Source organism: Polyodon spathula, chromosome 6, assembly GCF_017654505.1.
Source record: "Polyodon spathula isolate WHYD16114869_AA chromosome 6, ASM1765450v1, whole genome shotgun sequence".
Taxonomy (NCBI): Eukaryota; Metazoa; Chordata; class Actinopteri; order Acipenseriformes; family Polyodontidae; genus Polyodon; species Polyodon spathula.
This window is the reverse complement of record NC_054539.1, coordinates 71441852-71463634: the sequence shown is the minus strand read 5'-3', so window position 1 is coordinate 71463634 and position 21783 is coordinate 71441852. Positions and strand designations below refer to the sequence as shown.

At 39.6% G+C, this 21783-nt stretch overlaps 1 protein-coding gene across 1 annotated transcript in view; it reads left to right on the top strand.

Annotated features, from left to right (window-relative positions):
* Positions 1-16822: 16822 nt before the first annotated feature.
* LOC121317571 (DNA polymerase zeta catalytic subunit-like) overlaps positions 16823-21783 on the top strand; it is a 51954-nt gene continuing 46993 nt past the window's right edge. Inside the window, exon 1 of the mRNA XM_041253647.1 lies at positions 16823-17595. Within this exon, the coding sequence (XP_041109581.1) occupies positions 17457-17595 (139 nt within the window). The 5' untranslated portion in view covers positions 16823-17456. The remainder of the gene's footprint in view (positions 17596-21783) is intronic.

Genomic DNA, 21783 nt, shown 5'->3' with positions numbered 1-21783 from the left:
CGTAATTTCTTTAGCAAATATTCTGAGTATCCTTTTGCCACTGTTGAATTCAGCAGCTGAGGTGGATCAGTGTGTATGCATCAGCTATTAGCTCTTGCTGCAGTTACATTTCTTTTGCTTAAATATGTTTTTGTTTTGTGGTTATTTCAAGTGCTAATAAAGCCCTGGTGATTGATTGACTTTACCCTGTTTTTGTTGCCTAAAGCGGGTTTCTTCATTTTATTCTAACCAAGTATTGTATTTACTTTCCATTGTTTCTCATCTTGTTGCCTCAAAAGTATTTACAGAGTAAACAACTTGTTATTTATGCTGTTGAAGTCTATGAATTACAGCTTCTGCCTTTTTTTAAAATATAGCATATTCATGAAGCTTCGTATGAGGCAGGCTCTTAAGAGGAGCCCATTAACAAACAGACGTTATCCATTAACAATTTGTGTTTTCTCCTTGACCTTCTCCTTCTGAATTTCTTCATACTGCATGATACTGTATGTTCATTTTAAACACACTGTGATGCCACTGACGGTCAAATGAGTTAGGAAATATTAATGCATCCTTTTATGAAAGGCCTTTTAACACCCTATACTTTCAGGATTACTGGGCCAATTAATGGTATTGGCTAAGTATTAATAATAATAAATCCCATGTAGTTTGTTCTCTTGAAGCTAGTTTTTATTATAATTGAATATATATTTTATATATATTATATATATTATATAGACAATACGGAAACATATCTATATATATATATAGGAAAGGATTTACTGAATATAAATTTTAACTGTTGTGAATTAAGATTTTAACTGTTGTGCCGTTTTTATTAATACAGAAATAAAAGAAATGAAAACAAAACAACACCTAACTCCATTTTGGAGCTCTACCCTAAACTTTCTTCACAGTGCTAACTACAATCAGACGGCTAAGCCGTTTACACACTGCCTTTTATAAAACCACACACGTCTCTTCACAAATGACAGCCTCTCTCTTCACAGACTGAAAACTACCCACAGGCAGGTGTCCCTTGTTACCCTTAGAGCCAGCTGTACCTTCTCCTTCTTCCATCTGGGGAATATAGTGTCCTCACTACCTCTCCTCCCCCTAATCTGTTATGTGATGGGGTATGCCCCGCCCCATGTGTATTTGTATTGTTTTTTGTATTATTATTATTATTATTATTATTATTATTATTATTATTTATTTAAATGTATTTTATTCACGCTACGTGTAGAATGTGCCTGAGTGCGATTGAATGGTTGCAAAGCAATCGTGCTCAGGCGCAGCTCACAAAAGAGGCAGGAACCTCTTAGTCGGGGAAAGGGTTGAAGGGAGAAAGAATGAGAGTGAAGGGGAATAAAGTTAAAAACAACTGCTTCTCATGCTGGGTCTGTATTTATTTTTGGCCATCGTGCCATTTTGTTTGTGTGTTGTGATTTGTTTCTTTTATTTAACAAATAACAGCCTATTTGTGTCTCACCCCGCAGTAGTGAGCTTGTGCTGCCTGTATTTCCTGGTCTGTGATGATACCCATCAAGCTATCCATGACAGGGAGCAAGGGCTGTGGGGACTGCCTTCTGTGACACAATAGAGGGTGTGTACCAGAGCAGCAGTGATGGACTGGGTGAAGCAGAACACACTCAACTCTGAGCTATTGCAGAAGTTTGAGCACCTCTTCGCAGTCAAGGCCATGCTACCAGCACATCATCAGCACTGGGCAGTGCCCCCCCACCACCACCAACCAAGAACCCCGACTGCCCCTGTTCTGAGGTGAGATCACAGAGAGGATTGTCCGGGAAATGCAAGAAGCGGGGGTGACTGAGTCGGCCCACAGCCCTTGGGCTGCACCAGTGGTCCTGGTCGACAAAAAGGATGGGAGCCAGTGTTTTTTGTGTCAACTCCTGCTGCCTCAATGCTGTCACCAGGCAAGACTCATACCCACTGCATAGACAAGTCCTTGGACCTTATCGCCAGGTCTTTCAGGTTCTGCTCCCTTGACTTGCACAGTGGATACTGGCAAGTGGAGCTGACCCCCAACACTAAACCCCCGACTGCTTTTTCCACAGGACGCGGTCTGTATCAATTCATCGTCATGCTGATCGGGTTATGTAATGCCCCAGCCACATCTGAATGACTAATGGAGAGTGCTGGATGACATCCCAACAGGTGAAACCCCTGACCTTTTCAGAGGCTCTGTTCAACCAGCGACAGGTATTCCAGAGGATCCAGGCTGCCCGACTGCGACTCCACATCTCTTCAGGTGCCAAATTACTTTCCTTGGCCATTGTGTTATCAAGGAAGGCATCACCAGCGACCCTGAAAAGATCACCATGGTGCAAGGCTGGCTCACCCCAGCTAACGTGAAACAGCTCTGTAGTTTCCTTGGTCTGGCATCATACTACAGGAGGTTTGTGAAAGGATTCGCCACCATTGCCAGCCCCCTGCATCCCCCCTCCTTGAGAAAAACAAACCCTTCCTGTGAACCCAAGCTCTTGTCCTCATTGCCCCAGTCCCCACCACCCCCTTCCTCCTGGACATGAATGCAAGTAATGCAGGCATCAGCGCTGTACTGGCTCAAGAGACTGCAGTGGGTACAGTACAGAGCAGTGGCAAATTACAGCTGCGCCATCAGCAAAGAAGAACGCAACTAGTGTGCGAAGGGAGCAATTGGCAGTAGTGGAAACTATCGAACTACTACTTCTCCGGCCGCCGATTTGAGCTCCACATAGACCATGCAGCACTACAGTGGTTGCTACGGTTCCGGGAGCCAAAAGTTCAAGTGGTGCATCAACTCGAAAAGCTCCAGACATTCAGCATCAACCTGAAGCAAAGCACGGCAACATGGATGCCCAGTCCAGATGGCCCTGCAGCAAAGTGGGTTGTCGGTACTGCAATCAGCAGAAGGCGAGAGAGAGAGGTGCTGGGAGAGGATGAAGAGATGGAGACAGTGCAAGAGGTACAGTTCTTATCCCTTTCTGAATGGCAGGAGCAGCAATGCAAGGACCAGACGGAAAGAGAATCACCGGCCAGACTGGACGGAAGTAGCCCCCCTCTCCCAGGCTGTCAAAGGGCTGTGGTCGCAGAGGGAATCCCTGGAGTTCCTGGACGGTGTCCTGCACCAGCGATGATGGCTTCCTTCCATGGGGAACAGCAGAGGCAGTTGGTGGTGCATCAGACAATACTGCAAGCAAACCATGGAGCACCAGGGGTGAGCCACTTCGGCATTACCAGCACCCCTTTGTGATCATTACTACTGGGGATGCTGCGGCCGGGATGTGGAAACCCACTGTCCCCGCTGCAATGACTGCACTGCCAGAAAGGGTACTACTGAGCAATCTCACACCCCCTATAACTGTACCACGTCAGCGGGCCAATGGAGAGAGTCGCTATCGACGTCCTGGGTTCTTTCCCCCACATCCGAAACAGGGAACTGGTTTGTGTTAGCAGCAGAGGATTACTTCACCAAGTAGCCAAAAGCGTATGCGCTCCCAAACCAAGACGCACAGACAGTGTCAGACGCCCTCATTGGAATGTTTTTCTCCAGACTAGGGGTCCCCCAGAAACTTCACACGGATCAAGGGCACAATTTTGAATCCAAGATGTTCTGTAAGGTCTATGAACTGCTTAGTTTCAGTAAAACTTGCACCACCCCCCTGCACCCACAGCAAACATCAGGGGGTCTAGGACCAGCACTTACCACTTGTTGTGCTTGTCTGCCACACTGCCATACAGGAGTTGATGCGCTGCATTCCTGCTTTGCTGATGATAGGACGAGAGCTGAGAACACTGAACACAGTGACAGTATCCCCTGGGACTGAGTATGCCCAATACTGGCAGGATCAGTTGGACAGCGCACATGCCTTTGCCAGAGTGCAGCACCAGACACATATCCTAGATGGTTTCTTAATCAGAACTGTGTCTGGTACAATATGTACAATAAGTATGTACTTTGTCATTTTGTTTTTGTCACAAAATCTTCTAAAAGAGAACCGGTAAAACAGTAAGGGTATTTTACAAAAGATGGCCACATGCAGTGCACTTGTAAATGATTATGCTGGATGGATGTTTTGGGGGAAAGCTTTACTCTAACAATCTGTGATTTTGATGATGTTTAGTTCCCCCACCATTATAAAGGACTTGACACACTTTCAAATAAATCTGACAAGGCCTTCACAAGTTAAAATTGTTAAACTTTTTCATAGAAACAAACATCAAACATTTAAACATCCAAAAATCCATACCACTGTACAAGAAAACAGGTATGAAAAACAATGCTCACATAAAATACACATGTAGAGGTTGTAGGCTTGTGTGTTAACCTTTTTTTTTTTTTTTTAATCTCTCAGGCAAAGTGTGAATGGCTTTCAGACAGCAGTACGACCATGGTTCTGCTTATTATTTTATTGTTGGTATTTATTGTTAATTACCCATTATTAAACGTGTTCTTATTTTACCTCTGGGTAGCATAATGCCATTTTCACAAGTCTTGTTTAAGTTAATTCTCACTTTCACTCAGGTGAATCAATCTTCTGTTACAGGGACCCTTCAGAACCTCACTCTCACATAGAAAACTGTTTGTAACATCTACTTGAGTGAGCTGGCAGTGTGCCTGGTGTTTATGTGTCTTTGTCTTGGTTGTTATTGTTCCATCTCCTCTTTCTGATGGCTGCAATCATTCTCAGTGGTTCTTGTCCATGGCAAGTCGGCAATATGTTTAAAAAAATAATATTGCGATACAGACAACACAGGACAATTTAATGCAATTACACAAATAGCCTGTGTTAAGGTGCTTGCCATAGACATCTTTAAAGTAGGATACTTCAACTAAAGTGTCTTTATATTGGTAAGTGCCAGCACCCAAAGTTGTTGATCACTACGGAGTGTTCGCTTTTACTTCCATGAAACTCTAGCCATTGTTACACATATCTTTATGACAGGCAACTAGAACTGAAAAGCAGACCTCATCACAGATACAGAAACAGCGCCGTTGAGTACTTGCAATAAGAATCATACAGGACAACTGCAAACATCATAAAAACATAAGATTATAAGGAGACTGTAAAAAAAAACATAGAAAATAAATCATGAAGCTGCTTACAGGTCTCAGTGTGTTATTAGCTTCAAAGCAGCAATCCCGTGTGTACCTAGTTATATATAGCTCCATGATGTTGGTTGAGTGCTTTGATCTAACAGGAAGCAATGAGAATAATAAAGTTCAAAGTTCATGGATTTCAGCAGTAAGTTCAAAGTTCAGCTCTAAACAGTCTCCTTCAATAATATACCCTGCATTGTACAGTAATAGCTGCAGAAGATATGTGTACAAACTTGGGCTGTTCTGATTAACAGATTAATCGGGCCAATTAATCAACTAAAGAGCTGATCACAGATTCATTTTTTTTTTACAATTTAATCAGCTGATGGTCTTGAGTAAGTTTAACCAATGGAAGCGTCAAAGATCTGCCCTGGCTTTGCAGCTGGGCAATCATGAGTGAGCAGAGGCGGGACATAAATATGCTAGGCCTAAGCGGTGTAACAATAGTTGAATTTTGCACAATATTGCTTATTATAGAGTGCTATTGAGAATTATATTGAGAACGTCAAAGTAATATTCCAATTTATCAAAAAACAGAGGCATTGTAGTCGATTTGGCTATGAATCAATTTTCACAGAACAAAATTGAGAAAAAAAGGAGGTATACACCACAAATACCCAAACCGACACAAGAAGGGAAGGGATATATTATACACTTCCAACATTTAAATGATAAAGGTATCCGTAGCTTACCGGTAGTTGTCAATTAAAATAATAATACTGCTGGAACTGTATTTTGTTCAGAACAGAAAAGGCGATATAGAACAGCATTGGCTACAGCAATCTAGGCTATCTAATGAAGTCAGCACAAAAACATGAGCGTTCCCAAAGTCACTTGCGAGCCACTGTAACACTCAAAACTTTTGTTCAAACCTGGATTGATGTTCAACTGGATGAGCAGCAAGAAGTGGTATTCAGAGGCACGGTGAAGGCACCAATTCCTCAAATAGAGGTAATTATGTGGAACTACTTTCTCTGATACTTTCTATGACACCATGTTAAGCAATCACTTGTCAATAGACACAGTATTCTCTGGTACCTCTAACAAGATTCAAAATGTCTTCATCTCGTCAGTGTCTCAGGTTTTGCTAGAATAAAAAGGACAAGTACAGGAAGCCAAGTAATGGGAAACGCAGCTCAGCTGTCTTGTGTTTTCAGGTATGTGATGGACAGCAGCCCGAATGAACTGATGTTCTGTTTTGTTATATTTATTTTAAAAAATGATAATAATAAAAAAAGGTTTAAGAATACTAGATTACCATTGGGCTTATATATTTTTTTAATAGATTCTATTGCAGGACAGCCGCTATAAGATTGTTACCTTTATTACAAATGTGGACAGGTTAATCAATCGATTAACAACTAATGCCCATAGATTAGCTGATCAAAAATTTTAAGAGTGACAGCCCTAGTACAAACACATGCCAGGAATATAGTTGTTAGCAGTTTTTACTACTGTATTAGTTACTAAATATTTGTACTCTCTGAGTATATCTCTGTATTATCCCATCATATGTGTTCTTATATATACTTTACTACTGTTTCTGGATATTTGGTCTTTTAAAAAAAACATTATTCCTTTATCACTGACCAACTTTGAGCAAGGTGAAATTTCTATAATAGGGTCAGTACAAAAAAAGACCACTAGGGGTGCACTTCAACACCCATTAATGAATAAACTTTATTTACTAAAGGGGTCAACGGAGGACTTCCAGTGGCTGGGGGAGTCATTCTGAAATCCAGACGACTGAGAAGATCATCTGGCCAGCAATTATACTTTGTCTGTTTCCGCTTTATTAAGGATCTGCTGGGTTAAGTAGCAGAGGACGAAGTCAATATAACACACCTGTTCAATTTTCACTATATTGTAGAACTTGTGGTATTTTTTCCAAGATTTAACCCCCCAAAAAGTCCAGATTTAGCTAAATACATAGATGTTAACAAACGCATTCCTACAAATCACAGCGTAATTAAGGCCGCTTTGCAGCAATGCCAAATAAAACGTGTCAATAAGCGTGGGCTTGTATGCCAGCTTCAGAAACACAGGGGTCGTGTTATATTTAGGTACGCGGCTAAAAAGTGGTACGCAGCACACTGCGCTTGCTCACGCATGCCTAAACAACATCGGCTCAGAAAACAAAGAAGCGGCCATTAAAATCTGGTAGATTATGCAGCTCTCGGTCTTTTACATCTTTTTAAATTGAATTTATCATATGTTTCCACCATTAAGAAAATAGTATGCAAATATTTAATATATGCAATACATTGGGTCCTGTACATTTTTTTTTACTTCTGCATTTTTGCGGTGGACTCATTTTGTCTTGTTCCTCATTAACTGTTTTTTTTTTCTTTTTAGAGAATTTGATTGTCTGTTTCCAGTATACGTTGGCAAATTAAAAAAAATGTATAATTAATGGTTTGGAAAGAAATAATGTATAATTAATGGTAAGTACTTGTTTGCCAATAGGAAAACTCATCACATCGCAATAGATTTCAACTGTACTCAAATCTCACAGCGTACCACTTTCAATATGACAATGTACCACTTTCTAACATTAAACGGGTCAAGTTTTGGTACACATTGTGACAACGGTAGCTGGAAAAATACATTTTTCTTTGTGAAAACCCAGATTTATTTTTTCAGATTTATTTTCCTAGATTTAATTGCTGAATGATTTTTCAGAATTATCTGTTAGGTAAATGTTGAGACACCAGTTTAAACAAAAAAAAATAAAAAATATTTGAGTTGCATGTATTTTTTTTTACAGATTTATTTGTTAGAAATGTTAGCTAAATGTTGACTCGCCAAGTTCAAAAATAAAACAGTACACAGAACACTAAACTATATACAGTATCGGTGTAGTAAACATGCAAGATTATTATATTTTAAGGTAAATGATTGGGTCAGCTGTTCCGCAGGGAATATTACCTGCTGAATTCACTTATCATTCATACTACAATTATTTTTTTCGTATTGTCTTTCATTCTGTGGACATTTTATCATGTGTCTTTTTCCAAAGCATACAGTATATTTCTCATCCTAAAATGTGTTAATAGAAAGGCTCCCCCTGGTGGTTAAAACCCACCATACTGTATCATTGTAATGCAGATTGTTCTAGTTTAGTGCGTTGCACTGACTTGACCCATATGTCACGTTTGCAGCCAGTAGCAAGGCTGTATCTGCAGACAATAGCAGATAATATACTTTGTATGGCATTGTTTATTTTTTCTTTTCTTTTTTAAAAAAAACTACCTTGAAAAAAATGAGTATCCACAAATGTACTCTACATATCAGAGGCATATATATATATATATATATATATATATATATATATATATATATATATATTATATTATATAGAATATGTAGAATTTACAACCTGCTGTTCCCCACTGCATGAAGAAGGGTAACATATTCTGACACATTCCTCAGATTAAAATACTATTCAATAGTTTGAGATACGAGTATGTGACAGTGACATATATTTTCGGGTATTTATGACAAGAGAAAGGTTTGACAATCAAAACAGAGTGGGAACTTTGCTTTTAAGTTCAATGCAAAAATACATGTGTGTTGCCGCTAGTGAAAATGACTGCAGAAAGTGACATGCGAAAATTGTAAATAATTTTAGAACAGACGTAAACCGAAAGGGCTGGGATTATGTAATTCCAACCTATTTTAGGACCACAGACCCCCCGACCCCTAGTGTGAAGTATGAAAGATTGTGGCCATTACTCAGTTTAGTACAGAAGATGACGGTCAGCAAAATGCCTCATGCATCAGCCTTCCTCCCCACGTGTCCGCTTACACATCCATAAACTGACCACAATTACATTTGATCCTCCACGGGCCAGACTTACTGTTTTTGAGCAGCTTTCTGTTCCCAGGGTATTTGAATAAAGCAGCGCAGCAGCAACCAGCCAACCGTGAATGGGTAGATAATAACGACTACAGTTACCGCTGCTCACTTACTTGGGGGCAGGGCTATTCTTTCAAATCTAACTGACTGGCTTTCCAAAGTGTCATTCAGCTCTGTTAAGGGGCGGGCATAAAAAAAAAAAAGCAGATAGCTGCTCACCAAGCACCACTTTGGCCGGACGTGCCATAAGTTGGCTGTCGCTGCTTTACAATGTATAGATTTTATTTACCTTGCATACCATACTTCAACTACACTTTCACCATGCTTTGTCATATTAATCCCTCAGCTTTTGTTGCAGCAAATGATATTCTGTACGTAACAAAGGCTACTGTCTTTCTGTTAGTAAAGCAACATTGCTATCTTGTGAACGCCTGCAAAACAAAAGGAAACACGAGTTGATGTTCACTAGATGGCGCTGTCGCTTCATAACATCATAACAGTAACTGTCCGAACTGACTAATTGCGCTGTCCGCAGTAACATACAGACACCTGTACTGATCGCATGGCGTACAACTGAAGAATCACTGAAGAACAGTCAGTCCTAAGAGTTCACAAGCACCTATATATATATATATATATATATATATATATATCTATATATATATATATATATATATATATATATATATATATATATATATATATATAGTATACGTTGTAGAACCGCAGGATGATTGCAAACAGCACTAAAAGGTAAGGTGGTAAATGCTGTGAAACTGTATTTGAAGCCTTTTGTTCTTGTCTTTAAGTGCCTCTGATGTGTCTGTGTGCTTGCAGGAGCACGTGCCTGGCTGGTTACAGAACACACACACCTACAGGTGGCCCCTGGATGAGAAGCGGCCCCTGCTGAGGCTGCTGAGGGAGGTGGAATACATTGATTCAGTGATTGGCAACTTTTTATACTTTTGTTTTAGCTACACCTAGGTCTTTATCAGTGGTCACTGTGCTGCCTTTAGTACACGGACGTGACTTGCAATAACCTCTGTGCAAGCAACAGACTCTTCCAGGTACCTGCCTGTTCCAGGTGTGAAGTTCATCGTAGTAAAGGCACAGAAAAAAGTATATTACAGCATGATAAAGCACGGGTAAGCATTGAACAGCCCAGTGTTTTTGTATGTATGTGTATTAGACCCTGATATTGATGTGATACAGCCCTCTAAAATGTATTTGTGTTAGATAGTTTGTATCAGATGGAAATGATGTCATATTAAAATGAGCTACTCTGTTTACATTATTCTTAGTTAACTATATATTATAAACAATATATTGTATAGGATTATGTGTAAGATACAAGCTGATTTTCACACACTAATACTGACTCACATAATAGGATATTAAACAGAACAAAACACTGAATGCAAAATATTGCCTTAAATTGTCAGGTCTAATAAGTGACCACTAGGTGGCAATATGCCCATTCTGGTTGAAATGGTAGTTACCAGTATATAGATTAGGCCTGTTTATTTGTCTGCTTAATTGCTTGCTATAATGTACTGTATTTAGCATCTGTCCAGATTTCAGTAGAATCTATATGCCTACAAACCATTCAAGTTATACACCTAAAAAAAAAAAAAATGTGTTAGATTGGAGGCTGTGTGGTCCAGTGGTTGAAGAAATGGGCTTATAACACTATGTAACACAATTTTTGTTCCTGGGTAGTAAGTGTTATTTCCTAATTGCTTATGCCTCAAAAGTATAGAAAATGCTATTATTCCCCACAAACTTTGCTTTTGTGACCAGGACAGTGATATTTTGAAATGTACCTATTTCCAATGAGAAAACGGTCTTTTCGTTCACATAAAGTCAGAAAAAAACAACATATGAATCCAAATTAACATGTATTTATACTAAAGTAATACAAAAATGACTATAAAAGATTTAGAAGTGAGTAGTTTTTCGGGATTTACGATTAAACTGTAAATCACTTTCACGAATCAGCCCCCAAATGTAGTCTCCCATCATGTTCTCATTATACTGTCCTTGGTAGTGGCGTTCAAAGTCCTGTATATCCTGGTGGAAGCGCTCGCCTTGCTCCTCCGAGTACGCTCCCATGTTCTCCTTGAATTTATCAAGACGAGCATCAAGGATATGGACTTTGAGGGACATCCTACAGCCCATTGTGCCGTAGTTCTTCACCAGAGTCTCAACCAGCTCCACATAGTTTTCGGCCTTGTGATTGCCCAGGAAGCCACGAACCACTGCAACAAAGCTGTTCCAAGCCGCTTTCTCCTTACTAGTGAGCTTCTTGGGGAATTCATTGCACTCCAGGATCTTCTTTATCTGTGGTCCGACGAAGACACCGGCTTTGACCTTTGCCTCAGACAGCTTAGGGAAGAAGTCTTGAAGGTACTTGAAGGCTGCCGACTCCTTATCTAGAGCTCTGATAAATTTTTTCATAAGGACCAATTTGATGTGCAGTGGTGGCATCAGCACCTTCCGGGGGTCCACCAGTGGCTCCCACTTGACGTTGTTCCTCCCCACAGAGAACTCGGTCCGCTGTGGCCAGTCCCGCCTGTGGTAGTGCGCCTTGGTGTCCCTGCTGTCCCAAAGGCAAAGATAGCAGGGAAACTTGGTAAAACCGCCTTGGAGACCCATCAGGAATGCCACCATTGCAGCCTCTTGATGCCATCTCAGAAAAATGCAGATATGTATCCATTTAGGCAGCTGGAGCTAAACTGAATTGGTGGGCTTAAGGCCCCTGTATTTATACTACTATTTATATTACTAGAAAGTTCTAGAAGTTACTCCAAGTTTACTCAGCACTGAATCTATCTGGAATGTTCTGGAAAATAGGTAAATTTCAAAATATCACTGTCCTGGTCACAAAAGCAAAGTCTGTGGGGAATAATAGCCATTTTCTATACTTTTGAGGCATAAGCAATTAGGAAATAACACTAACTACCCAGGAACCAAAAAAAAAAAAAAAATGTGTTACACGGTGTAATCAGGAGATCCAAAGTTCAAATCCCAGCTCAGTTACTGAGTCACTGTGTGACCCTGAGCAAGTCACTTAACCTCCCTGTGCTCTGTCTTTCGGGTGACATGCTGTTGTAAGTGACTCTGCAGCTGATGCATAGTTCACACACCCTAGTCTCGTATCTTGTAAAGCACTTTGTGATGGTGGTACACTATGAAAGACACTATATAAAGATTATTATTATAAAATAGATGCATACAAATTATGTTGTTTTCTTTGTACACATTGAAATATGTATCTGTGTTAATAGCTGCAGGATATAAAAGGGTTGCACAGAAAACATCTATAGCATGGAGTGCATAACCAGGCTTAAAGGGGTATAAAGGGGTATGGAGATACATGGTGTGAAATTGACTGAAGGAGATTCCATTTCCATTTCTAGTGATTGATAAATAACTGAGGAGCTGTCGGCTGATTATGAATCTTCCACCACAGGTTCAGCTAGTGTAACTACTCCTTTCCTACATGCGCTCTGTGGAATGTCAACATCAATCTTTTTTTTAAAATTTAATAATCATGTAAACAAAAGGTTTTTGTCTTGATTGGAGTGTGTTCTAAAAACACAGCTTAAAGGTAGGGTCTCATTGGCATTAGCAACATTGGGATTGGCTCCATTATGTGTGTGTGCGTGTGCCTGCGTGTGTATGTGTCCCTGTGTGTGAGAGTGTGCATGTACTCTCAATGTTAGTAAGCCAGAGTGTACAGGTTTATGCTTATAGCAATGTGGTCTGGAAGATTAAGTTGTGGTGATGTATAATAAATGAAGTCCCTACATTCCTGTTTCTTTTTGGGGTTGCTTTGTGTTACAATTGGTTGAGCTGTGTGCACTCAGACTAGCACTTACAATTCATGTAAATAATGTATTCTATGTGCATTTAATCAACAGCTGAAGCTGAGACACTCGGTATGGTAACATGGAATTCTATCACCCACAACAGGCTTGTGTAGCAAGTGGCATATCTATAAATTACTTTGCCAGCAATCAAAACATACATGCATACAAACCCTTATGATTAAACAGATACCAGTCGTAAAAATGATTTACATAATGTTAGTAAACTACAGAAAAAAAACAAAAAACAATTGCAGAAACTCTTGGATAGAAATAAGGTGACTTTGCATAGTTTACAGAACTGTTTCCACAGATAAGCCACTATGCAAAACCACATCTATTACTTAAATCTGCATTTTTTCAAGGATACAACTACAGCCAAAATTACTTAGAATTTTAAGCTTGAGACAATAAAAAATAACTATATGAACCTAGTTTAGATCTTAACACCATGTAATCAAAGAAACTACAAAAAGATATCGTAAAAGTATACCAGAAGTCATAGTAGTACACTATTTTATGTTAGATTTTGAAATGTCACATTTTTCATTAAGTATACAGATAACTACAAAGCAGTATGTAATTCAATATGTTAATGTAACATTATTCAGCAGGTTTTATTTGACTTTCTGAAGCAAAATCAGTTAATTCTATAAGGTGATGCAAAACTTTTGGCCACAGCTGTGGACTTTTAGACAGAGGACCTCTTATCAGCAGCCCTATAGAAACCATTTTAGACACAGACTTCATATTTATGGGATGAACTGAACCTTGACCTCTGCCCTAATATGTGTGTCACATTGCATCCATGTGGCTTTATAATTGTTAGATAAGACCAAAACTAATTCCAAAATGCTAGCTCAATGTCCGGTACCCACAGATTTCATTATAGGGAATACATATAAACATGCAATAAATATAAACACTTCATAGCAGGCGTTTAAAATTACACATTACAATCTGACATTGGAGAATGCGTTTTATGTTCACAAAAACACTATTTGGTTCAAATTGCAGTGCGAAATGCCACAAAACATTACTGACTGTTAGCTATGAAGCCCTGGAAGCATACGCCTGTGTAGAATACAGTACCATTTACATGCAAGGTGTCTTGTCTCCTGCAGGGGAATGCAAGCAAACAGATGAACCCTAATCTGCACTTCTGGAATGAGTCCACATACATAGCCTTTGAAAGCAGGCTTTGGGGTGCAATGCAGGATGATGTAGACTGACCCAAGGCAGTCCATTTTATAAAAATGATTAGAAGACATTTCAAATCTTTAACGGAGACAGAGTACGCTCACTTCACAGCCTTACTGGTTTTTCAGAGGCTGAGATGTGCAAGGATTGCTAAGTAGCAATGTGGCACTGGGGAGATATGACATCACACAATGAATGAAAGATTTGGAAATACAGCTGTTTGATTTTTGCAGGTACTGTAAACTGGAGCTTTTGCTCTTTGACAGCTATGGTAGTACGACCATCTGAGACAGCTGCAGATTCTGAAGTTAGGCCCAATGCCAGCACTTAGCAAAGGCTGCAGAGTACTGATCTGCTTTCAGGGTTTAGTCTTTTGAATCCTTTTGGTTTTGTATCGAAAGAGAACTCCAAATAATACCCAAATGTCAAATGAATTTGAACCAACATACACTTTGTTACTACAAACAACTCTTAATTAAGTTCTGAGACAAAAAATGGGGAAATCACATTTTATGCATAAATACTTCCTCAGCATCACTTTACTGAGCAAAAAAGAAAAAAAAAAGTTTAAAAAGTGAGTACATTTAAACAAGCTTGCTTGGCCAAATTTAATAAACCTGAATGTACTTTTTCACAGTGCAGTACTGACATATGATTAGCAAACACATATTGAAGGCTCTGTTGTGCTGATACTAAACACTGGCATTGTATTCTGTTCACTAACTCAAGCTCTACTGGTTAAAGCCTAATGAGGTTTCAAACACTTGTATAGCAAACAATCCTGCTGGCTGCTGGAGGGTAGAACGAGGCATAGCGATATACTTACATCTGCAAGTGAACTGCAAACATGGGAAAGATGCCAATTACATAAATACAAAGTTGTCTAAAACAGTCTACTGTATAAAACATTTACAGAGGCAGGACCTGTTCTAGTTCCTGCACCAAGCTAGTGTACAGTCTTGGATTTCAGCAGCAATGTACAGTGTAAATGTCTTACTAAATTACTTTTACTCACTGTGCTTATTATTATCAACAAAAACATGCCCTTGTTTTTACCTTCACACTGAACATATATTATTGGTGCCTCAAACATGACTGCTTGCAAATAGTGGATAACTACATTGCTAAATTGTTTTCTTTTTTTTTTTTTTTTTTCTTTTTAATAATCCCTAAACAGCCAAATCATGGGCTACTTTAGCCATCATATTACATGGTACTCCAGTCTAGTAGAAATATCACCCATATAATGGCATCCAGTGTCATATCCAGTGTCATATCCAGCTGGTCACCTTTCAAGCTGCCACTATATCAAGAGGTTTATCATGGCATTCTTTGGAGACGTGCTTTGTCACCTGAGAAGCAGTTGTCAGTCAATGGCCTTGTTAACACAACACAGTAAGTTCCTTGTGACTTTTCTGCCATTTTTTCGTATAGTTTTTCAGAGCTATTTTCACTACACAATAACAACATTAGGAAAGATTAAAACACACCTGCCACAATCTTAGAAAAACAAACAGAAATATGTGTTTTGTGGTCACCTGTACACAATTCATCCATCTGCGACTTTTCTGTGATCACACGTGGACATGAAACAGCAGTTAGGAGATACAAATACTGGTTTATGAACCATTAGCTTTTTCGAGAAGAAGCGAGGTAATTTGTGCCAAGATCAATTCTTAGGAAATACATTTGCTGTTTGAATAATTTTTTGTTTTGATAGATACATATTTACTGTACTATTAAGTGACAAGGTAATTTATGTTCTAGGGAATGCAGTGTTTATATTGAGTATACCTGTCTAGACAAAGCCTGTTCTCTGAGAAATAATATACACCAGGATGATGTATCTACATTTATCATTTGCTGTTGTATGAGCAAAATGGTTCATTTTATTACTGCTAGGCTTTCAGAACAAACTCAGACTTAATGCACTGAAGCAAAAAATAGATGCAAGTACTATGCAAGTCACCGTGGTGAATATAAATAGAATTTTTTCTGTCTCTCTCTCTCTCTCTCTTGTGCTCTACATGGCAAATTCATGCAAAGTTTATTCACCTTTAGGGGAACGGTTCTCAAGACATATCCCTTTGTACCATAACCGATCACAAGCCACAGAACATGCACATACATGCTGGTCAGCATTACACACAACAAGGTGTTGACATTAGTTATTAAATGAGGCAGTGTAGGATGTATTTGACCATTCAAAATGAAGGGTTTTCTTAGACAGCAGCAGTACGCTTTTGTTCTGTTAATATCCCAGTGCTACATGTGACATCAATCAGTAACAGGTGATAAACTAGGCGGCTAAAAAATAGTGCTTTTGTGATAGGCTTCATTGTAAATCAGACAGACTCAATAATCAAAGTACAGTATTTTGGTTCAGTAATACATAACGGCCAATTGCTCAAGTTGCTCAAGAGCATGTTTTTTTGCAAACAAAAAAAAACATGCCCCATAGGAGAAGCGCGGCGCGCGCGATGCACCACCAACCAAAGCTCCTGGAAACCGGCACGGTGTGTGTATTTTTTTCAGTGTTGTCATAATTCTGAACACTTCGGTCCAATCATATTGGGGCTTAGAATCTATCCCCTGCAATCAGAGGACAGTAAAATTAAAAAAATGCTCAAAGTAAGAGCGCGCCAGTCTCTTTGAATGTAGGTCACTGATGGGAGCCAATAGTAGAAATATGACGGATTCGGGCGGTACTTCCGACTTCGAAGCCCCTTGACCTGCAATGGTTTTGTGGTTAGTGCTGCAGTGTGTCGGGAGCCTGTGGAGGACGAGGAGGAGGAGGAGGAGGAGGAGGGAGTGGAGGGTTGCCTAGAGAGGAATGGGTTACTCAAGAGGGCTGTGCTCATATTACAGAGAGGGTGGGGGAACAACGATGTATTTAGTCGCTTACTAGGAGGACACGGTCAAAACTGAGGATTGCCACACAAGACACGTTTGGATTCAATTTTTTTTCAGATAGTGATCTGAATACCCACCAAGGTGAAGCGATTAGTTATTAGTACATGTGATACAGGGTGATGAGTAATAATAGCTGGAATCGGGTGTGCTAAGCAGAGCTTGATGCACGCATAATTGCTTCGAAATTCGTTGCTAAACTCATGATCTGCTAAAAAGCGAGACTGAACAAGCACCAGGCTCCATAGCTGTATGGTTCCAGCTAGTGCAGCCCGGATTATGCATCTTGATGATTCTCAGATATCAATACGGGGAAAAGCTACGTGCACCCGACACTAAACGTCTGAGATTTGGTTTTGCAATAATATAATAACGAAATAAATAATACAATAAACAGGAAACCATTGCTTAGCTCTGTCTTTATCACTGGGACAAAGGAAAAACACCAGCTTTAACTGCCTGTCCGTGTCTGCACGTGTCGTTTTGGGTTTATAGTATTTTATAGTAGTTGTAGCAACACTTCTCGTTGGCAGTCATGTTTGCCGTCCGAATAGTCACGGCTGATTACTACATGGCCAATCCTTTGAAAGACCTGGACGTTTGCTATTCTGAGTTCCGAGAAAATCCTGTGAAGAGAGTGCCAGTCGTTCGCATCTTCGGGGCAACACCCGCAGGTATGTGTGTGCATTTCATAATGACATCTGAGGGAGAAGGAAACGCAGCCAGTATGCCTGTGGTGTGTTTTTATATCACCTCGGTTTTCAACCTGTGTTCTGGGAGAGGTCAGTTCTAGGTGCACACCATGCTCGTGGTGTCTTTGTAGCCCACTGGAAAAAAAAAAAAAACAAAACATGCAATTGACAAGTTAATGAATGGGGATAGTCGTATGTTTTAGTGGTGATTGCTGCATTTTAATGACTGGGGATAGACGTGTGTGTTTAGGTGGGATTGCTGCATTTAAATGAATGGGATTTATATCATTCAGCATTTTGATAATCAAAAGGCTCCTGTAAGTGACCCAATCTAGGAAACTGTCTGAATTTCCACTTGGCAGCTGAAGAGAACACAATGGCATATGGCGGTTCTTAACTGTATACCACTGCTGTTAAACTGTTCCGAATGTAGGGCTGCTTGTTTCTGCAAGAATAATCAGTGTTCAAAGGTATGTTCTTATTGGGAATTTGTCACAGATCAGACTTTTTAGTGTATATATTAGTGACTTCATAAAAACATTCACACGTGGCACTAGTGGATGAGACAAGACTGTTTGTAAACTTAATAATAATAATAATAATCATCTTTATTTTTATATAACTCCTTACAGAGGTAGGCTGTGAACTGTGCATTATATGCAGAGTCACTTACAACTGGACACTGATTTAACATCTCATCCGCAGGATGGAGCACAAGGAGGTTAAGTTAAGTGACTTGCTGAGAGTCACAAAGTGAGTCATTCAGTGGCAGAGGTGGGATTTGAACCGGCGACCTTCTGCTTACAAGCCCCGGACTTTAACCACTGGATCACAGTGCCTCTTTGCGATTCCTTCTGTTGGGAGTAGGACAGGGAGTTCATTTAGCCATGGAAGCCACTCCGATTGTACCACAGAGGAAGACCAAGGTGTTAACTTCCAAGCAAAATCTTGATAAGTTCCATCATATTGCAACAATATGATGGAACTTGTCAAGATTTTGCTTGTCAAGATGTGTGTGTGTGTGTGTGTGTGTGTGTGTATATATATATATATATATATATATATATATATATATATATATATATATATATATATATATATATATATATATATATACTAATGTATTAAATAAAACTCATTGATGTCAGCCCGTTCATTTATTTAAAAAAAATAATTATTCAACAATTGGTTTGCAGACTTGCCTTTTCAAGGCTGCCAAGCAGCATACGGCATTCATGTTTTTAATCAAGAAGGATATTTTGCCTAGTTACTATTATCCCAGCTTGACTGTGTGTTGCTGGCCAAACCCAGGTTTGAATGATAGACTCAACCTAAAAGACAGGTACAATTTAAGCTTCTGTACCCTAGAAACTACATTACCAAATAGCCACATAACTATTGCTGTGTATAAATAAGTGTGAGGTTCTTTCATCTTTTATAAAGGAACACATGTAGTTTAGGGCAATTGGTTGTACAGAGGTTATTGTAAAGACTGTGATGTAGGTAAGTTGCTGAATTACAACCTTCTGACCTATCTGCTGGGTGGGTGGATGGTAGGTTTGTAACAGACCTGCTGATACTCTACTGATTTTATAGTCCTTGTTAGTCACATTCCTGTACATGGTGTTTAAAATGTATGTTTTCACTGCTGGGCAGTGAATCTTGACGGGGCCAAATGACAAATAATGTACAGTTAAGGGCCCAAAAGAGCTGTATTAACTGCTCTTGTAATGTGAGCATGCATATTTGTCTGAAAGAATGGTTCTGTCAGCTTGACCATTAATAACAGGCAGCAGAATGCAGCATTTTCACAAGGACACCCAACACCTCTTGGCAGATGGTATCGTCATTTTGTTCCCATAGTAACAATAGTATACAATGTGGCCAATGGACTTGTCGTTCGGTATCAAAGCCTTGAACCAGAAACCTGAGTTCATGTGGAAGTGTTGCATTAGCTCAGTGTTTGCCATAGTCATGTTGACATTGTGTTCTCCCACCAGTGCACCTCCTGCATAAAGTGAACAGTGAAGGTAATATGCATAATGCAAGCTTAAAGTAGTACATTGTGTAATTGAGATGGATTCCAGCATACTGGCATTTTTTACAAGTTGAATAGTTTGTTCTCGGAGGAATGTCTTGTATGACTCATGTATTTAGGGTCCCCCTGCACTGATTTTTAAACCATGACATTGGGTTATTTTTGTTTTGCGTTCTAGTTAGCACTAAAAACACCTCCCATTTGCTGCGTTGGTTAAGGTATTTGCACATCTTTTACATGAGGGAGAAGTCTACCCAGCGAGACTTTGTATCTGAGCCAAGAAGAGATCAGGTGGCATCGTCGTCCTGCATCAATAAATGTCTAGTTTGGAACCGTGATGCATTTGGTATTGTTTCAACATGCAGCGGTTCATGTTAGTTTGAGATCCATAGACACTGCTGGTCACATGTTTGTCTCCTCCATTTTCAGTTTGTTCTGAATCCTATTATGTATGGTAGAAAATCAGACGACTATCTATTCTAATCCGAATAATACCTACCACATACTCAGGCCTTCATTTTGTAATCCTGCAATAGTATTATTAAATATGATGAACTCCACAGAGTGCACTTGGAATCTCCTGGTTCCTCTCTATTCTTGAAGACGAATATTACCAGCAGTGTCCCGTAGGGGTCTACGAACCATCCATTTTAAAAATATGAAATCTATTTAATATTCCAAATACACACCAAGTTTTTCAGTGCTTCTCTCTTCTGGGCAGCAGTGGCCTCACAGTATACCAGTAATGCAACTTGGTGACACTGTTGGTAATTAAGAGATTAGTCTAATAGTATCTCTCAAACGCTCCTGGTGCTTTTTCCTAGATTCTTTTGTTTTTTGCTTTGTGGATTGCAGTATACAGACTAGACACCGGCATTGAACTACTTACTGTACTGTTAAGTACAGTAGGAGTGTGGCTAACCTGTTGAATATACAACCAATATAACTGCTATAAAATAGCTTATTCTACACCTTATCAACAGCTGTTTCTGTTTTATTAGTTGTGTTATTTATTAGTTTGGTACTGGATACACTACAGTGAAATAGAGGGCTTTTATGACAAGAAGACTCTGGTTAACAAACAAGCTACAGCAGCATTTGGTTTGCTTCAAAATGGGACAGCTGATATTTGTTTATTTTCTTCAGTTAAAGGGTAAAAAGCTGTTGTTAGTTTGTATGTTCACATTTTAGCTGATATAGTAGTACTTAGGTGACCCAGGCCTTCCTAGTTTCACAGCTCGGTGGGACACAGACCGAAAGAGTTGAAACGGCTTGGCAAATATCACAGAATGACTCAGCGGCTGGGATTTGAACTGGGAAATCTCCTGAATTTGAGTAATTTACTTAAAACTTAAGTAACTCAAAGCAAATAACAAGAAGCTGCCAATTTAAACTGTACAAAAAATAATGTTGGAGAATATTTTTGGTGGTTTGTTTTTTAAACTTCTGTAGCAAATTACTTGCTGTTCAGTTTTGTTTTTCCTCTAGCCAGGAGCTTTTAGTAATCCAACCATATCCCCCTTTATATCTCAAGCACACCCTTACAGCACATGCACACAGCCTTTATACAGCCACGGTTCAATGCTTTGCTTTGTGTCTTTCTCCTGTTCAGGCAAGGGACAGCTTAATTTAATAACATTTGCGCTGGAGTTACGCAATTTTGGTTTGGATTTTGTCTATTCTCGTGACACTGTTTTTATGTAAGCAGATTTAACCAACACAAGTTGCTGACACTGGAGTACCAGCAATGGTAGCCCTAGTGTTACATTTAATAAACAAAATAAATGTTTGCCACACAAATGGCGAATGCTAGTCCCACTAAAAGGAACCTCCCGCTCCAGGAACCCACTACTATGTGCAAACCTTCTCTGTACAATGTTTTGCTCAGCGCCCATCTGTATGGCTGTGGCCATACAGTAGCCTGGAGCTGTAACGCAGATGCTTTTAGCTCCGCGCAACCTCCCTGGGCACGCCACCCAAGCCAATTCGGACCTCCCGATCAGCTTGGTGCCGGGTGACCTACCTGCTCAATTATTTCCTTGGCAATGTGTCCCAGCTGCTTCCACAAAGGCACACATGCACCTAAGACCAGTGGATACATTGTAACTACAAGCTGCTTCTAGTTGTCCTGG